This window comes from Anguilla anguilla, chromosome 14 (assembly GCF_013347855.1).
Source record: "Anguilla anguilla isolate fAngAng1 chromosome 14, fAngAng1.pri, whole genome shotgun sequence".
Taxonomy (NCBI): domain Eukaryota; kingdom Metazoa; phylum Chordata; class Actinopteri; order Anguilliformes; family Anguillidae; genus Anguilla; species Anguilla anguilla.
The window spans coordinates 21,169,192-21,187,811 of record NC_049214.1 but is presented as its reverse complement, the minus strand read 5'-3'; the positions used below and the strand labels follow the sequence as shown (position 1 = coordinate 21,187,811).

At 45.5% G+C, this 18,620-nt stretch overlaps 1 protein-coding gene across 7 annotated transcripts in view; it reads right to left on the bottom strand.

The window, feature by feature from the left end:
* Positions 1-18,620, bottom strand: part of LOC118212409 (WD repeat-containing protein 7) — a 161,564-nt gene that overhangs the window by 109,779 nt on the left and 33,165 nt on the right. For 5 of the 7 annotated variants that reach the window (XM_035390244.1, XM_035390245.1, XM_035390246.1 and 2 more), the window contains 5 exons: positions 14,303-15,024; positions 12,127-12,212; positions 6,953-7,048; positions 4,062-4,180; positions 1,392-1,515 (listed from right to left, as the gene is read on the bottom strand). In XM_035390244.1, the coding sequence (XP_035246135.1) occupies positions 1,392-1,515; positions 4,062-4,180; positions 6,953-7,048; positions 12,127-12,212; positions 14,303-15,024 (1,147 nt within the window). The remainder of the gene's footprint in view (positions 1-1,391; positions 1,516-4,061; positions 4,181-6,952; positions 7,049-12,126; positions 12,213-14,302; positions 15,025-18,620) is intronic. The other 2 variants (XM_035390247.1, XM_035390250.1) reach the window with 1 other exon arrangement.

The following is an 18,620-nucleotide window of genomic DNA, read 5'->3' as shown; positions in this document are numbered from 1 at the left end:
CTTTCAGGAAGCGTCTGTTATCAGAACCGCCCTGGACTCCCAGCCACACCGCTTCAGGAGGGGAAGAAAGACAAGAAGACCGGAATGACTCTGCACTGCCCATCTCCGCCCTAACACCCACCCCGCCCCCTCACCCCCACACGTACGGGACTGGGGCAAGGCTCCACTGTGCAGTCTGCTTCCCCCGGCCTTCCCCCTCCCTCACTCATCAAACAACCTTCTAAGAAGGATCAGGCATTGGACGTGACGCAGAGCCAACCCCTGCCCAAGACTGAGTCCAAGCTGAATGCGCTCCAGCGGACCCGAAGGCAGTCATAACAGCTCCCCATCGATTCCAGCGCACCCATCACCTTTTATACTTTGGATGTTTCACCGCAGCCGTCGGGAGCAAATCCGCCCTGTAGAAAATGGGGCTGATCCGTAATGTTGTGGCACACAGACGCACGTCTGCTCGCACGTTAGCTTATTACTCGGCCTAATTTGTTTAGCCAGTAAATAAAACCTGATAGGCAGCCAGAGAAACGACCACGATGAGACTAATTGGTTAATGCTTTGAGTGGTCTGGCCACTTCGAGACACACATTAGCCTCCCAAGAGTTTTCTTGTCATCCATTTCTCGTTTTTCAGGCAGAAAGTGCTGCGTTTGAAGCTCTGTCACGCGTTTCTCGAAAGGAGAGGCAGCAGACACGTCGTCTGCCTCCGAAGCGATCACTTTGATGGCTCAAGACCCTCTCTGAGGTCACACCTGAAACAGGAAAGATATTCTCCGACCCTCCTATCAGTGTCACCATCTGGAGTACATACTCAATACCAGTGCTGCATGTAAACAAACAAACCATTATCCCCCCCATCTCCACTCCCACCCGCTGTCTGCGCCAGCCTCCCCTCTCTGAAACCCACTCCTTCACTGTACATGCCCTCGGCCTGGTCTTATCTTACATCTGCCATTTACTACGACTCGTTTACAGTGCAACAACTACTGAACCACCATTCTCAACACTGTGCATTTTCCCAGATGTAACAAGCAACAGTCAGGCTTCATACCCTTGAGTACTGCAGAAGTGCCCCACCTGGGATTTAAACCCGCAGCTACACTCAGATTAGAGACGCTCCACCCACAGGCACTGTACAGATCATACAACCCACTCAGCATGTGAGAGGGGGCAGGACATACCCAAAAGGAACAGTCTTCTTAATCAATGATAGTAGCTGTTGTGGCATTACAACTAAACTTTTTTTTTTTAATATTTAGTCAGATTAACTAATTATATATCCGTGACTCAGGCACAGCTGGACACTGAATCTACAAGACTGGAACATCGCCTCCGGAATCTAACAGTCAGCTTTTTACCAACATTCACCCACACCGAGCCAGGAGAGAGGGCACTTACGGGAGCTGACGCTGTCCACGTACTGCGGCAGGTAAGGGGCCCACAGGTCGATGGTGTCCTTCCTGCCCGACTGCCCGATCCTGCGCAGCTCGGCCAGCAGCAGGGCCTGAGCCGCCTCTCTCACCTGCCAGAGCACAGGGAAGAGCATTAGGACCCCGCAGACACCGCCCCACCAACCGACACCTTCAGGAACCAGAGGCCTCTGCACTCACAAAGAAACACCAGGGTTCAGCACACACGGTCCCACAACCTTTAGTTTAGCACACCTCACATACATGTACTGTACCGTTAAGTTAAAAACCTTCGGGTTCAGCTCATAGTGTCCAGCAGTACATTCTGCGCGTGATAGGATAAGTCTGCTGGCTGCACATGTGGACAGCACTAACAGTACTAATGTGCCTATACAGCAGTATACCAGCTCTCTACCCCACCGCCCTTAGTCTTGGCTGATTTGCAAAAAATATTAATAAAAAATCCACAGGAATTTAAGGACAGACACCTAATGTATCAAACGCCCAGTCTTTATTCGGGGTTAAACTCTTAAACCTAAATTACTCTAAATTATATTGTCAAATCTATCCATGAATAATTCTTCACCTTCATCTTGTTTGCACCGACGTCCTGCCTGTACGTGTGTGTGTGTGTGGGGGAGTGGGTTAAAATCCAGAACTGGAAATTCACAACAGTGAAAATGCCACACACAGGCACAAACCGACAGCACTGGCTCTAGATCCTTGAGCCCGGTCCATTCTTAAGTATTTCGGGCCAATGGACTGTTTATTTGTGAACGCTGGATAATTCCCTGCCTTTACAGAGCAGCACAGGGGACGTGGCCCTGCTTCAGAGCCTGGCGGTCACAGTGCTGCTGGAATGTGCAAGCGCGCCTTTGTGCCGCATTCTTTGAACGCGGGAATGAATGACAGCAAGAGGAGGAGGATGAAGAGCGGCCGGGGCGCCTTGGCAACCGCCCTGGGCCCCGGCAACAAAGAGCCGCGTCCAATTAGACGGCCGAGGCCTCAGCTGCTGCCCCCCAGCCCCGCCAGTTTCTGTTCAAAGCCGCGCGCGGCGGCCGGGGATTGGTGTCAAGGCCGCCCAGTCATTCATCAGCCCGCGGAACGGCGGGGCCAAGGCCAGCTCGCACCGCCACGCTGTCAATCAGCCGCCGGGGGCGCGGGCCGGCCGGGTGGCACAGCCCCGCACTCCCCTCCTCTCCACTTCCGGAAGCCTCCGCCACTCACACCGCGTAATCCACCGCCGGAACCAGGAGGGAGACTAAGCTTCGCCCACATTTCCACTCCATTCAGCTAAAAATGCTGACATGATGCCTGCTGCTTTCATACTGGAGCACGGTCCCAAGGTCTTAAACTTCTTTCATTCATATACGATCAGAACACAGCACTTAAAATATAAATGTGAGACTTGAATAGCTCTAATTAAATACCAAATCGTTTGATGCTGAACTAAGGTGAACAAACTTAAAAAAGCCAGATATTTCACAAAAGATGTATTTGGTTTACAAATATTTGCAGTCAATGTGACCCTTTACTTTGCATTACCTTCAAGAAGAATTCATTGCAAAAATGTGGTTTGAGTAACTAAGAGAAACATTCTTTAATGCCCATTTTCAAATTCAAGTTTTAAAAAAAACAGATCAGGCTCAAATCTGATGTTACCTAAGGATAGAGAATAAATTTAAAAAAGGATAAAATAATAATAAGCACTGGATCTTAAAGGCAGAATTTTCCTTAAAGGGTGAATGAAAGATCTGAGATTTCCATTGGGCCTTATGATTCAATAAACTAAAAGATGGGATGAAAGATGGGATGACTATAAAAGAATAAAGTACACAGGTTTCAAGCACAGCTGTATTTGCGCTGAAACTAGCACATGAAGGTAAAACCAACAGGGACCCTCGGTGGATGGGAGTGTTTGACAGGCAGTCTGAGAGGAACATGTCAAACACTGAGTGAGTGAGGAAACCAGTTCAGGCCCCCCAACATGAAAGCAACTCTGTAGGCTACACTACATTTACTAAGCATATTACAGCATTCATTTGCTCGACCATTACTATACAAGAGCGCATGGTATTTCTTTCTCATAAAAATAAAAGCAAATCTTCTGGTATAATTTTTGGCAACACTTCATTAATGAGCTGTACAACTATCAGTGGTGAGCAACATGGGTATGAGAAATTCTGCACAGCAGACCTGTGTACTCAAACACATATGTGTATAAGTGCATAATCCTGCTGAAGCAATATATGCTAAACATTAATTATATACAAATCATCATACTACAATTTTAAAACAAAACAATTCTAAATCATAATTGTATAAAAATGCTCAGGCTAGTGAAACACCAAGTAATATAATTTCCCCTTTAACTCCACTTAGCATGATTTAGGATCAATGTATGCTGGAAACCAACATAACAACTAAAATGAACAGAAAGAGTGTGTAAGAACGACCTGCATCTCTAATTCACAAATGTTAGCAAAATAAATTACAAATCCTGTCTGCCTTGCTCCCCCAAAAACATTTCTAATTAAGAGGAAACGGTAAACTAAAACATGTTAGCTTTCATTTTGAGTGACATATTTTATGCATTTTTTTAAAAACTATTTATAGTTTTGTTGGGCTGGTCACAGGAGGGGTACGTCCTTGTCCTTACCTCCAGGCAGCGGTCCTGCCACCTCCGGGCCAGCATCTCCAGCAGGGGCGGGCGGAACTTGTCCAGGCCCAGCAGGTCTGGGAGCATGACGCAGTGCATGGCCGCCAGCTGGCTCCAACCTGCCGGGTCATAACACAGGCTGAAGGGTCACAGGCTGACCCAAGGCCTCCGGGCCCCACCCACACACAGAGAGATGACATCATGAGCACATAAGCCCCGCCCCTAGGGCCGAAGGTGGGAGCGTCAGCAGGAACACATCGAAGAAGCCAAATCAAAGATGAAACACTTTTTACAGAAATTCCAATAAACAGAAAGGACAGACAGAAAATGCCATGGAGTAAACTAGATCTCTTTAGTTTTCCTATGAACTGAAACACAGACACAGTCCAAAATTTACTGCACACATTTTCACTAACAAAATGGAAACGAATGTAACATACCCTACTCGCATATATTGAAAATATATGGCTTTTGTTTCTTGACAAATTTATCCTACTAATTTGCTGTTGTGTACAAGAACCAATTCACATATGTACATTGAAAAAAATCATACATTTCACAGCAAAGAAATATATATGATTTCTTAGCAAAATTGTTATCCGGTGGACTTACCTTGCCCATGAAAACAAAAAGAAAATATATTCTGATGTGTATAGGAACACGCAAGCTAATAAAACATCTAACTAAAAGCGGGGGAAAATGCCTTTCACTATGAATACATGAGCAAACATTATGATTAACCAGCCAATAATAAAGTCAAATGTTCTTACTAAATAAGATATATCTTTAAAAAAAAAAATTATAAATTAATTAATTAATAAATAATAATAATAATAATAATAGCAACAATAATGTCTCCATTATTGCAAAAACCACAATTATGTCTTAATATTACAATTAGTTGGATGGGACCCAGTATATCAACAAATAGCTAGAATGGGTTAAATTTGCACGTATCTTATACAAATGTATGAACTTATTTATGAATATCTGTAGAATCTCTCTAAGGACACAATCAGCAAGTCCACTGAATTATTATTAAAAGATCCACTCACAAACATTTTGAAGTAAAATCTGAGTATCATACATCTGTGGAAATATCCACATAAATTGTTTTGATTTGACCTGCTTTTCCACAAAATCTTTAAATGTTCATAAAATACTCATTTTCCACCTACTGCATATAATGGTCCCACACATAATTATGTTAGGGAAACTAAAGCACTGTAACAGAAAATATTTTTCTCTTCAGAAAAAAAGCATAACTGGTGCTCTAGTCAAAGTGATAAAATGCAAATGGCCAAGCTACGCTATTTGGAGATGTAGTGCACTATTGATTGTAGGATTGCATTAACTAACCAGTGCCAAGCAGTCATGCAACTGAATCACTAACCCTACAATTCACAAACCCTCCTGCCTGCATTTCCAGCATGGGGTTTCATCAATTGTGCTTTTTATTGGTTTCATATCGCTGTGATCTTAATCATCTACTCAATTCAACATTAGCAATTATAATTATGCTTTGCATGGTTAGAACATTTTATTACAATATTAATGCACAATGTCCACTTCAAGCTTGATATTACATTATCAGCAAGATGTTATTGTGCATTACAGTATTGGTTAGTTATTACTCCTTATATACTGCAAGAGTTAAGAGCTCAAATCACTTCTGAATAAAGTCGTAATGCAATCCTACATAGAACTATCCTGGTAGCAGTCTTATGTGTACTTTCAGCAGTATTCGTAGTGCATTGATAAGAACTCATTAAGAGGAAAATACTACTATACTACCTGTATGCAAAATAAAAGTACCTGGAATCTATTTCACTCTACTGGGGAAGAAAGCAGATTTTACCACATTGCCATAAACAGTAGACATGCTTGCTTTTTTACTCAATTTTGTAAAGAATTTACTAATAGTTAGTTTACCAAAATGTTCTAATATTTAAAATATAATTTAATTGTAAAAAAAAAATGAAAGAAAAATTTGATTATTTTGCCAATTCAATTGTCTGTTTCGTTGAAAAATTATGCAATAAGATTCACATGAACCTGAAAATCCTGCAACAACGAAGAATAACTTTGTATGAAGCAGCGAATATTATTATATTTAGAAATAATACAAAAGCAAAAATCATGACGATGAACCAAATCGTCGTTAGGAAGGAAACACCTTCCCCAAAAAGAGTGCATTTATCATCATACAAAACATTCATAGAATCGAGTTCAAAGAGCATTCCGTTAAAAAATAAACACCACAAAAAAAAAAAAAAAAAAAGATTTCAATTGAAGGAAAAACTGAAAACTGCCCAGACTGTGGAATGTCCAGTCCTGCTGGAAAACAAAAACAGGATGTTTAGTACTGTAAAAGATCTGCAGAAAATGGAAGAAGAGACGGGGGGGGTGCGCACCTCCCCAAATACCAGGATTCCCCCCTCCCTACCCTCACCCTGCCAAGCGCTCCCAGCAAAATAAAAATGGAGGTGTAAAAGACCGCCCATTGCGGCGGCAGAAAAACCGCTTGGAACTGGACCGACCGACTGTATGTGAGCAGCGGGGTGGAGCTCTGCCAAAGTTCAAAGAAAAAACTCAAAAGTGGACGAGCCAAAAGAGGCCCCAAGCAGTCGGGATGGTACAGATCCCCAACTGAAGATGGTGAGAGGAACCGAGTTCACCATGCCCCCCCCCCCCCCCAAGCCCCCATGTGAAAAGAGCAAGCATGCAGACTGTGTGACACACATCACCACACCGGTACGATACAGACCAGAGACCACCAGGCACTACGGGCGGGCACAGTGGGGTGGGTGGGGGGGCGCATGGTGGATGAGCAGACAGAGAGAGAGTGAGAGCGGGGAGGGCGGGGAGGGAGGTGGTTTCGGGGAAAGTACCTTCGTTGACTGAGGGACAGGTATGGAAAGCAGGGCCTGAGTAAATGGCCCCAGAGCCAGGTGTGGCAGTAGTGGAAGTGGTAGCAGCAGCAGCAGCTTGCAGAGTAGAGGAAAGATAAGTAGAGACAAAAAAAAAAACACATACTCCAGCAGTTTCAGGAAAATAGGAGAAACAGCGTTAGTACGAATGAGGAAACAAAAAAGAGAACTGACAGACAAATAAGACCAAACCAAAAAGATTTCAAACTTTTGTAGAAGCTTAATCTTTTAAGAACACAATTTCTGAGAGCCAATCAAAATGTACTCTACTTGTAAAATGAACTGCTTTCATTACCTAATCAAAGACTTGCCTGTTAGCACATTTGAACTCACACTTTGCTGTGAACCTGAATGTAAACCATTTTACCGAATGCACTTTTATTTCATTCACAGTTCTAATTCTCATCCAAGCTTCTCAGCAGAGGGTAACAAGTGTTTGAAATCTTTTAACTTTGCACTTTACATAAATTAGAGTAACTTATCTTGCCCCCATATATGACCTCTTTATACCAAATCAAGCTAAATAATTCAGCATAACTATGACTGTGACCTTAATTTTTTTTCATCATAGTTTTTATTATTCTGATATAGTCTTCTATAGTCTTTGATAAAAGATCAATTACATTTTAGCATTGGCCTCTTCAGTTCAGAGACTTCAAACATACATTTGTATTATAACTCATAAATGTCCTGTTTTGTTCAATTCATGATTAAATTACTTAAAATAAACAACCGAAACACGTCCGTGCATCAGCCTTTAAAAGATGTTCTGGGATTAACCTTAAACTTCAGCCCTATGCTCAGGAGTTCAGGCCTGTAACTGCCCCCAGCCCCACATTAAAAGACATACAGAAAAAGTGCCACATAAGAAGATTTTACAAAGGACACCTTCTTCAATTACATCATGTAAAGGGTGAGTTCAACAGGACAAAACATTGTGCTCTGCCACTACTGGGAGACTGGAGCTGGAGGTTGCGGGATACAGTCCAGTTAGCTTCAGACTACATTTCCCAAAAGCCCAACTGAAAAAAATGTTGTGCATGTTGCACCCACCCCTCAGCAGAAAGAAACCAAGGTGACTCCGGCGAGGATGCCAGAGCTCAAGCCATGCAGACAGAGTGAGTTGTGCAGTAGGACAGGCAAGAGGAAGATAGAACAGGCCCTGGTGACTCCAGCACGCTAAGAAACACGCTCCACAGGCATGGAGACATCAAACTCACACAGCCATACTAATGACTAAGGGATTCTGACTAGAGGGACTGGAGTGCCTTTTGATCACTCTCAGGTTAGACAGGATTAATCACATCAGAGATGCACACATTCAGACCTGAGATAAACACCTGTGTAAGTCTGAAAAGCGTGGCCCATCCTGGGCTGCACTGAATATAATTTCATTAGGTTATCTTGACACATAACCACATCTGGAAAATGTACACTTTCCAGTCCATAGGCAGTCCTATGGCCTGTGTCACACTTACCACCATAAGATATAATTTTACTCGGGTTATATTGCCGTATCTCGGCAATACAAATGGACGCATGAAAACGCACGCGTATACTGCATGACCAGCGTTAGCAGGAAATCTAACTTTATAGCAGCGTATTTTTCTTACCACCCCAAGTTAGTGTGCCATTCCTTTTACATTGAGAGAGTGAATGTTATTACCGCTTTAGTTTTGCTTCTTTGAAGCACGTCAGTGTTAAGACCCACTGCATCTGATGTATCACCACATGACCAATAGGGGTGGCAGATGCTGGTTGCTGCATTCCTGGTTTAAGGGCCACAGGGCCACAGTCCACCGGACCTGTGAGCCCCCGTTCCAGGAAAGCCTCGGGGAGCCGCCGCAGGCAACACGCCCCTTATTCCGGCCTTCCAGGCACGCAGCCCGCCCGTCTGGAAACCGGACGTACGCTCAAGGTCAGACCGAGCTCTGGAAAACGGCCCGCCCGTTTTTCTAAAATAAGACCCTGATTCCGAGCACGGATCTCTGAAGCGGCGATGCGTGCAGAGACAGAATACAATATTCAAATATTAAACACCCAGGCCGCTTCGCATCAGGGAAAAAATGGACCTGCATGTGCGCAAGTAAAGTCTAGAATAGACCCCTAAATAAAGAGTGCGTGTTGTAATTAAAAAAAAAAAAACATATTCTACTCTTTCCTATTTGTACTGTCATAAGATGTCAAAATCATTAATATGTAATTAGACATACATTACACAAAAAATTGTATATAATGTATACAGCTTCATATACAAGTAACTGGCTCTAATGACTAAATTCAAGGTTAAGAGAAAGGCTCTGGCACTTCCCCACACACTGCGTGTCTGAGCACACCACTTCATGTGGAGGACTCATCTCTGATTCTCTCCACCTCCGCTTCCTAAGCTGCCTAATTTACCTTAATGGCTGTGTGACAGCTCGGCATTCCTGATGAAAAGCGCCACATTTGTTTCTCCAAATCCCCCCCCACCCCCCCCCCCCGCTTTCACAGGAGCGCCACGCTGTAAGGCTTTGGCTTGGCACGGGCTTTAAAAACGACTCTGTTAAAAGCCACTTAATCTGGAATCCCTCATTTGTTCACGTAACACAAACGAGGGGCAGTTTTCAAAAATTGATTTGGATCAATGCCTCAGGAAACGAAATAACTTCCATGCTTTTAATAACTTGCATTATCTCCCCTACTCCGAAACATGGCGAATGTGAATCGATACGTGTCTGAAAACGCATTCTGCTCTCCGCGCCGAGGACGCAACGCTCCTTTTTTTAATTAGAAACCCGAAAATCCTCGAGTGGAATTCTTCCGTCTCGTATTCACTTTCATGATTACTTGAGACGAGTCTTTGTTTTCTTTTGTTTGAACAGAAGTCAAAGTAATCGGGGATCGGGAACCGCAGGACTGGCACGAGCGAAGGAGCAAATTCTCAAACGGCCTTCGCGTGCGCCTTAGTTAGCGGGAGAGAGAATTAGCATATGAAAAAGCAGAGGGTCCTCACGGCAACAGCGCCGCAACAATCGAGGGATAACGCCCCGATTTAGAGGTCACTACATGACACCTCCCCTCCATAGAAAAAAATAAGCGTATGCCCTGCATAAGTGGACACAAATGAATCCCCACGCTTGGCCCCATTATGACGGGACAATGGGTTCAGGGCCCCGATTAGGCCGGGCCGCGTGGCGGGGACGTTCTGTTTGCTCAGCCCGAGGCCGAGGGCCTTTTGTCCGTCCCGGGATATCTGCATGACAACCAGCGTTTAATTTGCTCGCTCCAGGCCCGCCGTGCTGGGGCGAGCCTGGCCCCACGCACGGAGCCCGATGGTCCCTACTGTAATGGCCCATGCAGGCACCCTTACAGGGGGAATTCATGTCGCGCCATTTCAATGAAGACCCCCAAACCGCTCCTCCTCTGAGCCTTATTCAGCTGCTTCGATCCACCGTTACTATCTGTTATGTTTATAGCACAAAGAGATGACGGTCAATGGCCGATTATGTATAAACTCCTCATGCTGTCGTGCCATTTCAGAAAAAATTGCATAATATTTATTTTTTACTTGCTTTCAGGTGACTTTGCTTGTCCTGTTTGTTTTACATCACACCACCAGTTTCTAAAGTCAGTGAAACACAGCTTCTCCTGGAAGCCTTTTTTGTCCATGGTGACTTAAATACACCAGGACTGGTATTAAAGTTTCAGAATTTTTTAAAAAATTAAATACGGAATTTATGAATTGCTGAGGGAAAATTTGAAAATGACACATTATAGGTTCCACCTCTTACCTCTGAAACAAAGGGTCCCACTTTCTAAATTCTGCCCAGCCCTCTAGAGAGAAGCTGTGCCCCTGCCGGCCCTGTTCAGAGAGCAAATCTTTTTCTGGCCCTTCACAGTCTTTGAGCACCCAGGGGAGGTCTGTCAGTCTCATCTAAAGATGCATCTAGATGTTTTTTGGGGCCCTATGTTTTTAGGATATGTGGTTATGACAAACTTTACGCTTTATGTTTGTTACTGGATTTATTTTAGCATTCACATCTTTCAGTGATGTCATTATATAAAAAATACATTTTCAATAACTTACCTTGTTAAGGTAAAATGCATTTGCTTATACCTACAACATTATTTAAATATTGATTCCTGTGTTATCACTATAATTTTAGAGATATCTTTTAATTTTGTAGCATTAATTCCAAAAAATGGCCTAAATTTTGCTGGAGACTATTTAAAAAATGCATATGAACTCACAATCATGATATCAATAGAGCACACAAGGCACTTTTCTGTCTGTAGTCAATAGGGTTTTGTGCTAAAATCATTCCCCTGTGTCAGTATCAACACACACAGTTAAACACTGCAGTGTTCCTGTAGTCAATAACCTAAAAATACAACCATTAACAGCAGCAAGAACTGAATTAATACATGAAAATCCTGCCCGAGTAATTATTCTGGGCTTGGGTACAAAATACTACTTATCTGTTTATTTATTTATCTTCCATCGAGTCACTCAGAAAGGATGGATCATCATGTTCATCAAAGGAATACGCCGTTCGTCTCTACCTTTTCTGATTTTATGGCTACAAACCAAAATCAATTTTCTACATTTTAAGTAATCACAGGAAGCCTCTCTCGCTCAGTTCCTCACGTTCCTCCGTAGCGAGGTCCAATGCTTTGTTCTGTGTGATCTGGGAGACAGCAGCTGTTTATAATGGCTTAGCTAAAAGGTACATTTGCAGGAACACAAAGCCAAGGCTTATGTTGCATTGTTTTGCTTGTGTTTGTTGTTAGTATTCTGACCCACTTCCTAGACTGCACCGCTACAAACTGAAGTCCTGGCTTTAGCCATGACCAAGACAGGCAAACCAGAGGCGCCTCTCCTCTTCGCTCCGATAAAGCAATCCTGTGGAGCCCTCAGCCACGACTGGTGTGGAATGGCCGATTTCTACATACATATACATAGTATAGGCTACATAGTATACACAGTATGTATATATTTTTAAAATAACCAGAACACCCCAGGAAGCAGGGCTAAATATCAGACCGAATCACTGTTCCCACAGCATGTAGGATTTGAGGACTGTGATGTGGGAAGGTGGGTGGAGATTTGTCACCGTGATGACCCGCCCCTCCACAGGGCTTTCTTTAGTTACCTTGTTTGATCTGTCCTTGCATGGCTGGGTTGGAAACCTGTGGGGGGATCTTTTTGGCAATCTCGGGGGTGCCTGGTCTCGGAGGCCTGCAAACACAAAAAGGGCAAATAAAGTATGCAGCAAAGAGGCTCCTTTCATTTCCAAAGTGCACTCTGCAGAACTCGCCATTTATTGTATGTGCATAAATGTGCACCGCGTTGCATATCTGAAGAATGGTGTGAGAAGGCCTATTTTTGCATTTTGTGTCTCTGTGACATTCTTCTTATATTCCTTGTGAAACATTTTCCAAAACAAATACTATGCTAACAAAAATATGAATCCCACTTTCTATTTACATTCTTTCTTCAAAGCATGCTGGTGGTACAAAACATGGATGAGCTCCAGAAAGAGCATATTTTCTCCTCATTATCTTCACTGGGGCATCTGAATTCCCTGCACTGGAAAAGCCCACCAGTCCAGAGTTCCTTTAGTCAGAGGGACTGAGCCCTGGCAGAGATTGTGATTGGCTGAGAGCAGCCCCATTGTCGCCCTGCCTCACCACACAGTCCCCAGCCCTCATTCTAAAACATCGAGCCATTCAATGTGAACAGCTAAAACTGTGCTCAGGGTCAGAATCAGTCCATCCGATGAGCACAGCAAAACACCTCTGCAGAGAGAAGCCTGTGATATCTTTGTTCACACTGCCTGAAAGAAAAACTAAAAAAAACTACAAAAACACAGGTAGCTCAATCAGCAGGTCTCAGGGCAGAAAACAACCAACAGAAGATGAGCCCACGGAACCCAGCTCAAGTCCAGTCAACTACTCCCAGAAACCAGGCTGTGCACAATAACGGAATATCAACGGAGGAAAACCGTGGTGTGATTCTGAATTCTGTCAGGCGCCTCTCCGGTATTCCCACCTCACCGAGAGCGGAGAAAACTTTCCCTTCTCCTCCGAGCACATCAAGATACAGACATCGCAAAGGAACAGACCTCACACGTGCAGCAACACTAACGCATCCCGGGAACGCGCGAGATGGCGTCCGCGCCCCCTCTGAGGGACAGCGAGCACCCCCTGCCCGAGACGAAAACGCACAGCGCCGCCCCGCCCGGAGACGGTGGAGCGGAGTCCCAATTCATCACCGACGGGCACATTTATCCAGCCATTTGGAGCTGGAAGGAAAGCCTTTAGAACAGCCTTGGCCATTGTTCCTGTCTTTATAAGGCACTGTTGGGCTGTTCAGTGAAGGAGGGCAGCACAATAATTCTCAAAGAAAATAGATTTCATTCAGTCCCCCCCCGCCGTTTGTCACACAAGCCAGGCGGGGATAAAAGGACACCTCCTTAAAAGCCCCCTTCCTGTTTAACAAGTGGAGGCGAGGTGGCGGAACTTTATTCGCTGTTTCCCCACATGCAGTCACCACACCTCTGCAGGCTCACACACCTCAAACGGTTCACAACTTGTGTGTATGTCCACCAAGAGAGAAAATGTTAGAGGTTTTAGGTTGAGATTCACAGACGTCCGTTTCAGACAGCCGTGTCAAAGCAGAACAAATGCACACCTCCACCAAAACAAGCGCAGTCCAATCGATAAAGGATGACCACACAGAAGCTACTCTGAAAAATTCAGCACCGGCCTGGAAAACATGGGCCGAGAACATCATTTGCAGGCCTGTCTGCCTGTCTGCCTGTCTGCCTTTCTGTCTGTCCGTGTGGGGTCTCTCCTCCCACCTAGCATAAGACAAAAACTTCAAAGGGTGATATGAATTGACTTCATGAAATTGTCAGCTCTTGGCATTTCCTGAGCGGTGCGAGATACTAAATCTTTCACTGCCCAAGGGGTTGAGGAAGCCCAAACAAGCAGGTCCTCCTTGCAGTTCAGTGCAAATAGCAAGCGCTGGACAGCCGTTCAATACCGCACAGTCCCCCCCAGCTTACGCCGATACCATCAGCAATGACGACGCCGCAGATATACGACAGGTGCACAAACGCAGAATGTGTGATGCGGGGATCGCAGCTGCACCAAACCGCTTACATAGAAGCGTACTGAAAGCAACAGACTGCAAAATGTGCTGACTTCAATGAGTTCAGAGTTACAGAACCCATGGACCGGCAGACCAGAGGCTGGAACTTTGGTGTGTTAACGTCAGAGTCGGCCCGCTGGAGTGATGTCATAGCTGGGTCCTAACGGACGCACCTGGCGGGGGCCTTCTTCATGTGCTCTCCCACGAAGGTGGCGTTGGTCATGCCCATGAGGGTGTTGGCCAGGGAGATGACGGACAGCAGGTGCTGGGTGGTGACGGCGCGCGACACGCCGTAGGTGCCCTTGCCCACGATCTCGGAGGCGGACATCTTGCGCCCGCCGGCGGCCATCAAGCGGAACATGGACTCCTTGAAGGTGGGCAGCATGAGGGACATGTGGCCGCCCCGGGACAGCAGGCCGAAGGAGATGGGGCAGTGCGGTTTGAGCATGCCCAGCCGGGTCAGGCACACCTCGTCCAGCGGTGCGTTCAGGCCCCACGCGTGCAGGCAGGACATGAAGAGCTTGGCCGTGTCCATGGTCAGGTTGTACTCCAGCAGGCTCAGAGACTTGGACTTCTCCTCGCGCCTCCGCTGCTCCTCCTCCTCCTCCTCATCGTCATCCAGCAGGTGCTCCTTGATGTTCTCCTTGATGGTCTCCTTCACCTGCTTGAAGAGCTTGCCGGCCAGGAAGGAGCCGCCCTTGTCGGCGCTGCCCTGGGACTTCTGAAGGGTTTCGGGGGACACCAGCGTGGGGTTGGGCCTCTGCGCCTCCTCCGTCAGCAGCTGGATGATCACCGCCTCTACGTCGAAGAAGAGCACGTGCATGTCCGGGTCCGTCAGGTTGGTCTTCATCGCCTGCACCACCAGGGAATTGTGGGAGTATTTGGGCAGGTTCCCCTGAAAGATAGAGACGCATGGGTGTTAATTCTGCAGTTCTGTTCTGAGGGTTGTATGCCGAGGTGACTCAGAATGTGTCATGTGACCCAGGTGGAAAGTTACAGGAGATGAAAAAGTAGCAATCATCCATGGAAACACAATGGTGCTTTTCAAACTCTTCAATGCTTTTTTTGTTGTTGTTTTTTTGTTTCCCCACCCCAGAAATTGGCCATCACTGTGATGCCTTATGAAATTGTTGGGACACCAAGGACACAATTTGTGTTTCACAGGTAGTACAGCTAACTCACAGCTCAGCATTCTAAATTTTAAACAGCAGTTTCTAAGCAGTTTACCATTTATAAATACCTTTTTTGTTTTTTGCAAATCACACGTCACGGCCAAGACACCACAAACACTTTGGCCTGATTACCTAACTTCTGATTTGACAGCTAGTTGGAGCAACGTACCAGAACTAAATAGCTAGGAAGCTGACAAATCAGGTGTCAGATAACACAAAGTCAGGTAGAAAGGCAATAATTTAAATGAGTTATAGTTCATATACAATTTGGGAAGGGAGAGAAATGCAATTTATTTCTGTAGTTTCTGACAATACTAACCTCATCCAACAAATGCTTACCATTCCAAAAATAATAATTGATTGATGTCCTCTTTCAAAAAATATAATTGAACATGGAGCTGTTCTCCTCCCAGCATTCTTTGTCAAAGTGGATGATGACGATTCAGAAACCTCAACTGAAATCAAAATCTAACGAGCACTTGCTGATTTCAACTGATTTTATGTGAACAATATTGTGGACACGGCTTTGCATTTCATTTGACCGCTTTACAATGTTTGAAAACTTTAATGCAAACATGCACGTTGCCTGGATTCAAACTTTGGACCTTGAGTCAAAGGCAGCACTGAAGAAGGAGAAGGAAAAGGATAAGAAGAATTACAGAAGGAGAAGTAAAAGAAGGAGAAGGTAAAGAAGATTAAAAAGACCAGCAATACCAACAAGGCTCCAGCACCTACAGTACTTGGAACTGTAACGATAATAATCATGATAATCATCATCAATTATAATAATAACTATCACTGTAATTATAACCATCATCACAATACCAATATTTTCACCGTAGGCTAGTTCTCTTGAAATTTTCAATTGGGGTTAATTAGGCTTAGAAATGGTTCACTCAGAGAGATTCCAAACAGAGGACTCCAGTAATGAGATGAACGAAACAGAGAAGCGCTCTCGACTGACACGCATTATGAGTTTGTCAACGCCACAGCAATTTTTTTTTTTTTTACAGAACAAAGGCCTTCAAACCTCGCGCCTTCGTTGGCACTGGTTTCAAAGCTGCCCTGCTACAGAAGACCTGAAGACCAGGCAGACCGAGCCCAAGGCCCGCCTGCACCGGCCCCTCCACTCCTCAGGTGAAGGGACGGAGCGGCTCCACTTCCGAGCGGCTTTGCGGTGATTCATGGGAGTCTGTTGACCAGCACCCATTGATTCTCCCTAACAGGTTGTTAGCCACAAAGCAGGGTATCAATTTCTCTATCATGGTGAGGAGAAAAGGGAGAATCAGTGACAGTCCTCCCCCCCCAGTCCATCTCACATCTGCCCCTGAGCACTCAATAGGCATCAGGGCAATGTCTATTACTGACAATTAGCACACGGAAGGCCGGTATTGTCACCGTGTTCAATGACAGTTAAGCACCTCCGATGAGGGCTGGCACTTGCTCCAGTGATCACAGGGCCGGCTCAGGCAGCCAGGGGCCTCTTTGTTTCAGCGGGGCGCGTGGCGGCTGGCCCAGGCCTGGGGGAGCAGAGCGAGGCGTGACCCGCGCAGCACGCGCTCGCGGCTTTGTGTGCAAATAAACAGAAGCGCCGCGTCCGCGCCACTGCAGTTAGCATCCGCCTGCTCTCAACAGTGGAAAACCTGGACAAATAGACATGCAAAGAGGGCCAATTAGATACAGAGGCTCCTGGTATTAGCCGCTGTTTGAGACGCAAGAATCCTCTATCTGCTAAAGCGTCCTGCATAATTTATTAATTCTAAGAGAAGCCCAAGCAAATATAAACACACGCATACACATGCACACATGCACGCACGCACACACACATACAGACATAATCACGCACGTAGGACCTAAGGCTTGTAAATCAAGCCTGCTATAAAAAAGAGGTGTGGGGGGAAATTTGAAAGATTAAAAAAAACTGTATTTGAAATGTGCAAAGTGGCTGGGCCACCATTTTTGCTTAAACGTGACAAGGCAGGAATTATTATGAAAATCTGGGCGACTAATAAATTCAGAACTAGTGCCCTTTGATCAAAATAAGTGACCTTTAACCATTTTAATTCAAAATCAATTCAAAAAGACTTTAAACTCTTTCATGAACAGAAGAGAAGCAACGCCAGACAGAGCACAGCACTCGACTGTTCGACAGATGTCCCGTTCTCCAGACTCCCTGGTCTCGCTCAATACGCCGGCTACAGAAAGAGAGTCTGCCACCGGAACTTTCCCCAGCTGGGGCCACCATGGCAACGGCACCTCCACATGCCCACAGAGAGGAAACACAGGCCGTGGCGGGAAGCCCGCTCACACCGGGGCTGCAGCGGGCGTGCGCTCTTTGAGCACGCCGGCTCACGCGGAGAACGCGCACCTGCACCACTGACACACTTCCACCAGAGGACAATGTGAAGCCGAAGAGGCCAAGCACACAGGGCAGGGGGAAAAAAGGGCTACAGGACGTCCCCCGCCACGCGTCCGTCTGTCTGTCCCCCTGCACTTCCGGCCTTCTGCGGCCACACCAGCACTTAGGCGGGACATCATGCGGGACCCCCGCACGTCTGACCGAGAAGCTTCTCTCTGGGATCTGAGCTCCTGCGTTCCACAGCAGTCAATGGAGGCAGGCTGCCCTCTAAAGGTCTGCTGCTGCTACAACAACAAGGGGAACAAAGGAAGCCCTCCACTGGGCAGCAGCTGCTGAGGACATCTTGGCTCGGCGACCCCTGACCTGTGAGTCACAAGCCAAGGCCCTGGTGAAGGAGCAGCATCAACACTCGCGTCAGAAGGGAGGAACTGAATCAGCGCCTAGACAGGCAGTCCGTTATCCCGGCAGATTTCTCACTTCACCAAGAAACCCCGAAGCCTCTTTACAGGACAATATTTGACTCACAAGCCTTGCAGTTAGGCTTGTGAGTCAAATATTCTGACATAAAAATGGAAAAAATTGACTTTTTTTTTCCAACTGCAAGGGCTATTTTTTTAAATAGGAGATGCGTATGAAGCAGTATACACCAGTTCAATCAACAGTATACAACCCAACTGCTTTACATGCATTGGGATTGCTGAAAATAAGACACAATAAACAAATTGTTCATTAAAAATAAGATTACTCAAAGATAAATTAACACAATTTACAAATATGATAATTGATATAGTATTTTAATGACCATCAACTATAGTACAACAGTACTGCGTATATGTGGTTTTTGTTTTACATCTTACACAAAGTGAATCACCCATTTCTACATACAGGACTATATTCAGGAGAAATCAGGCTTTCTGGTGTCCCAGAAAGGAACAAGCTGTCAATCAGGAGATAACGCCA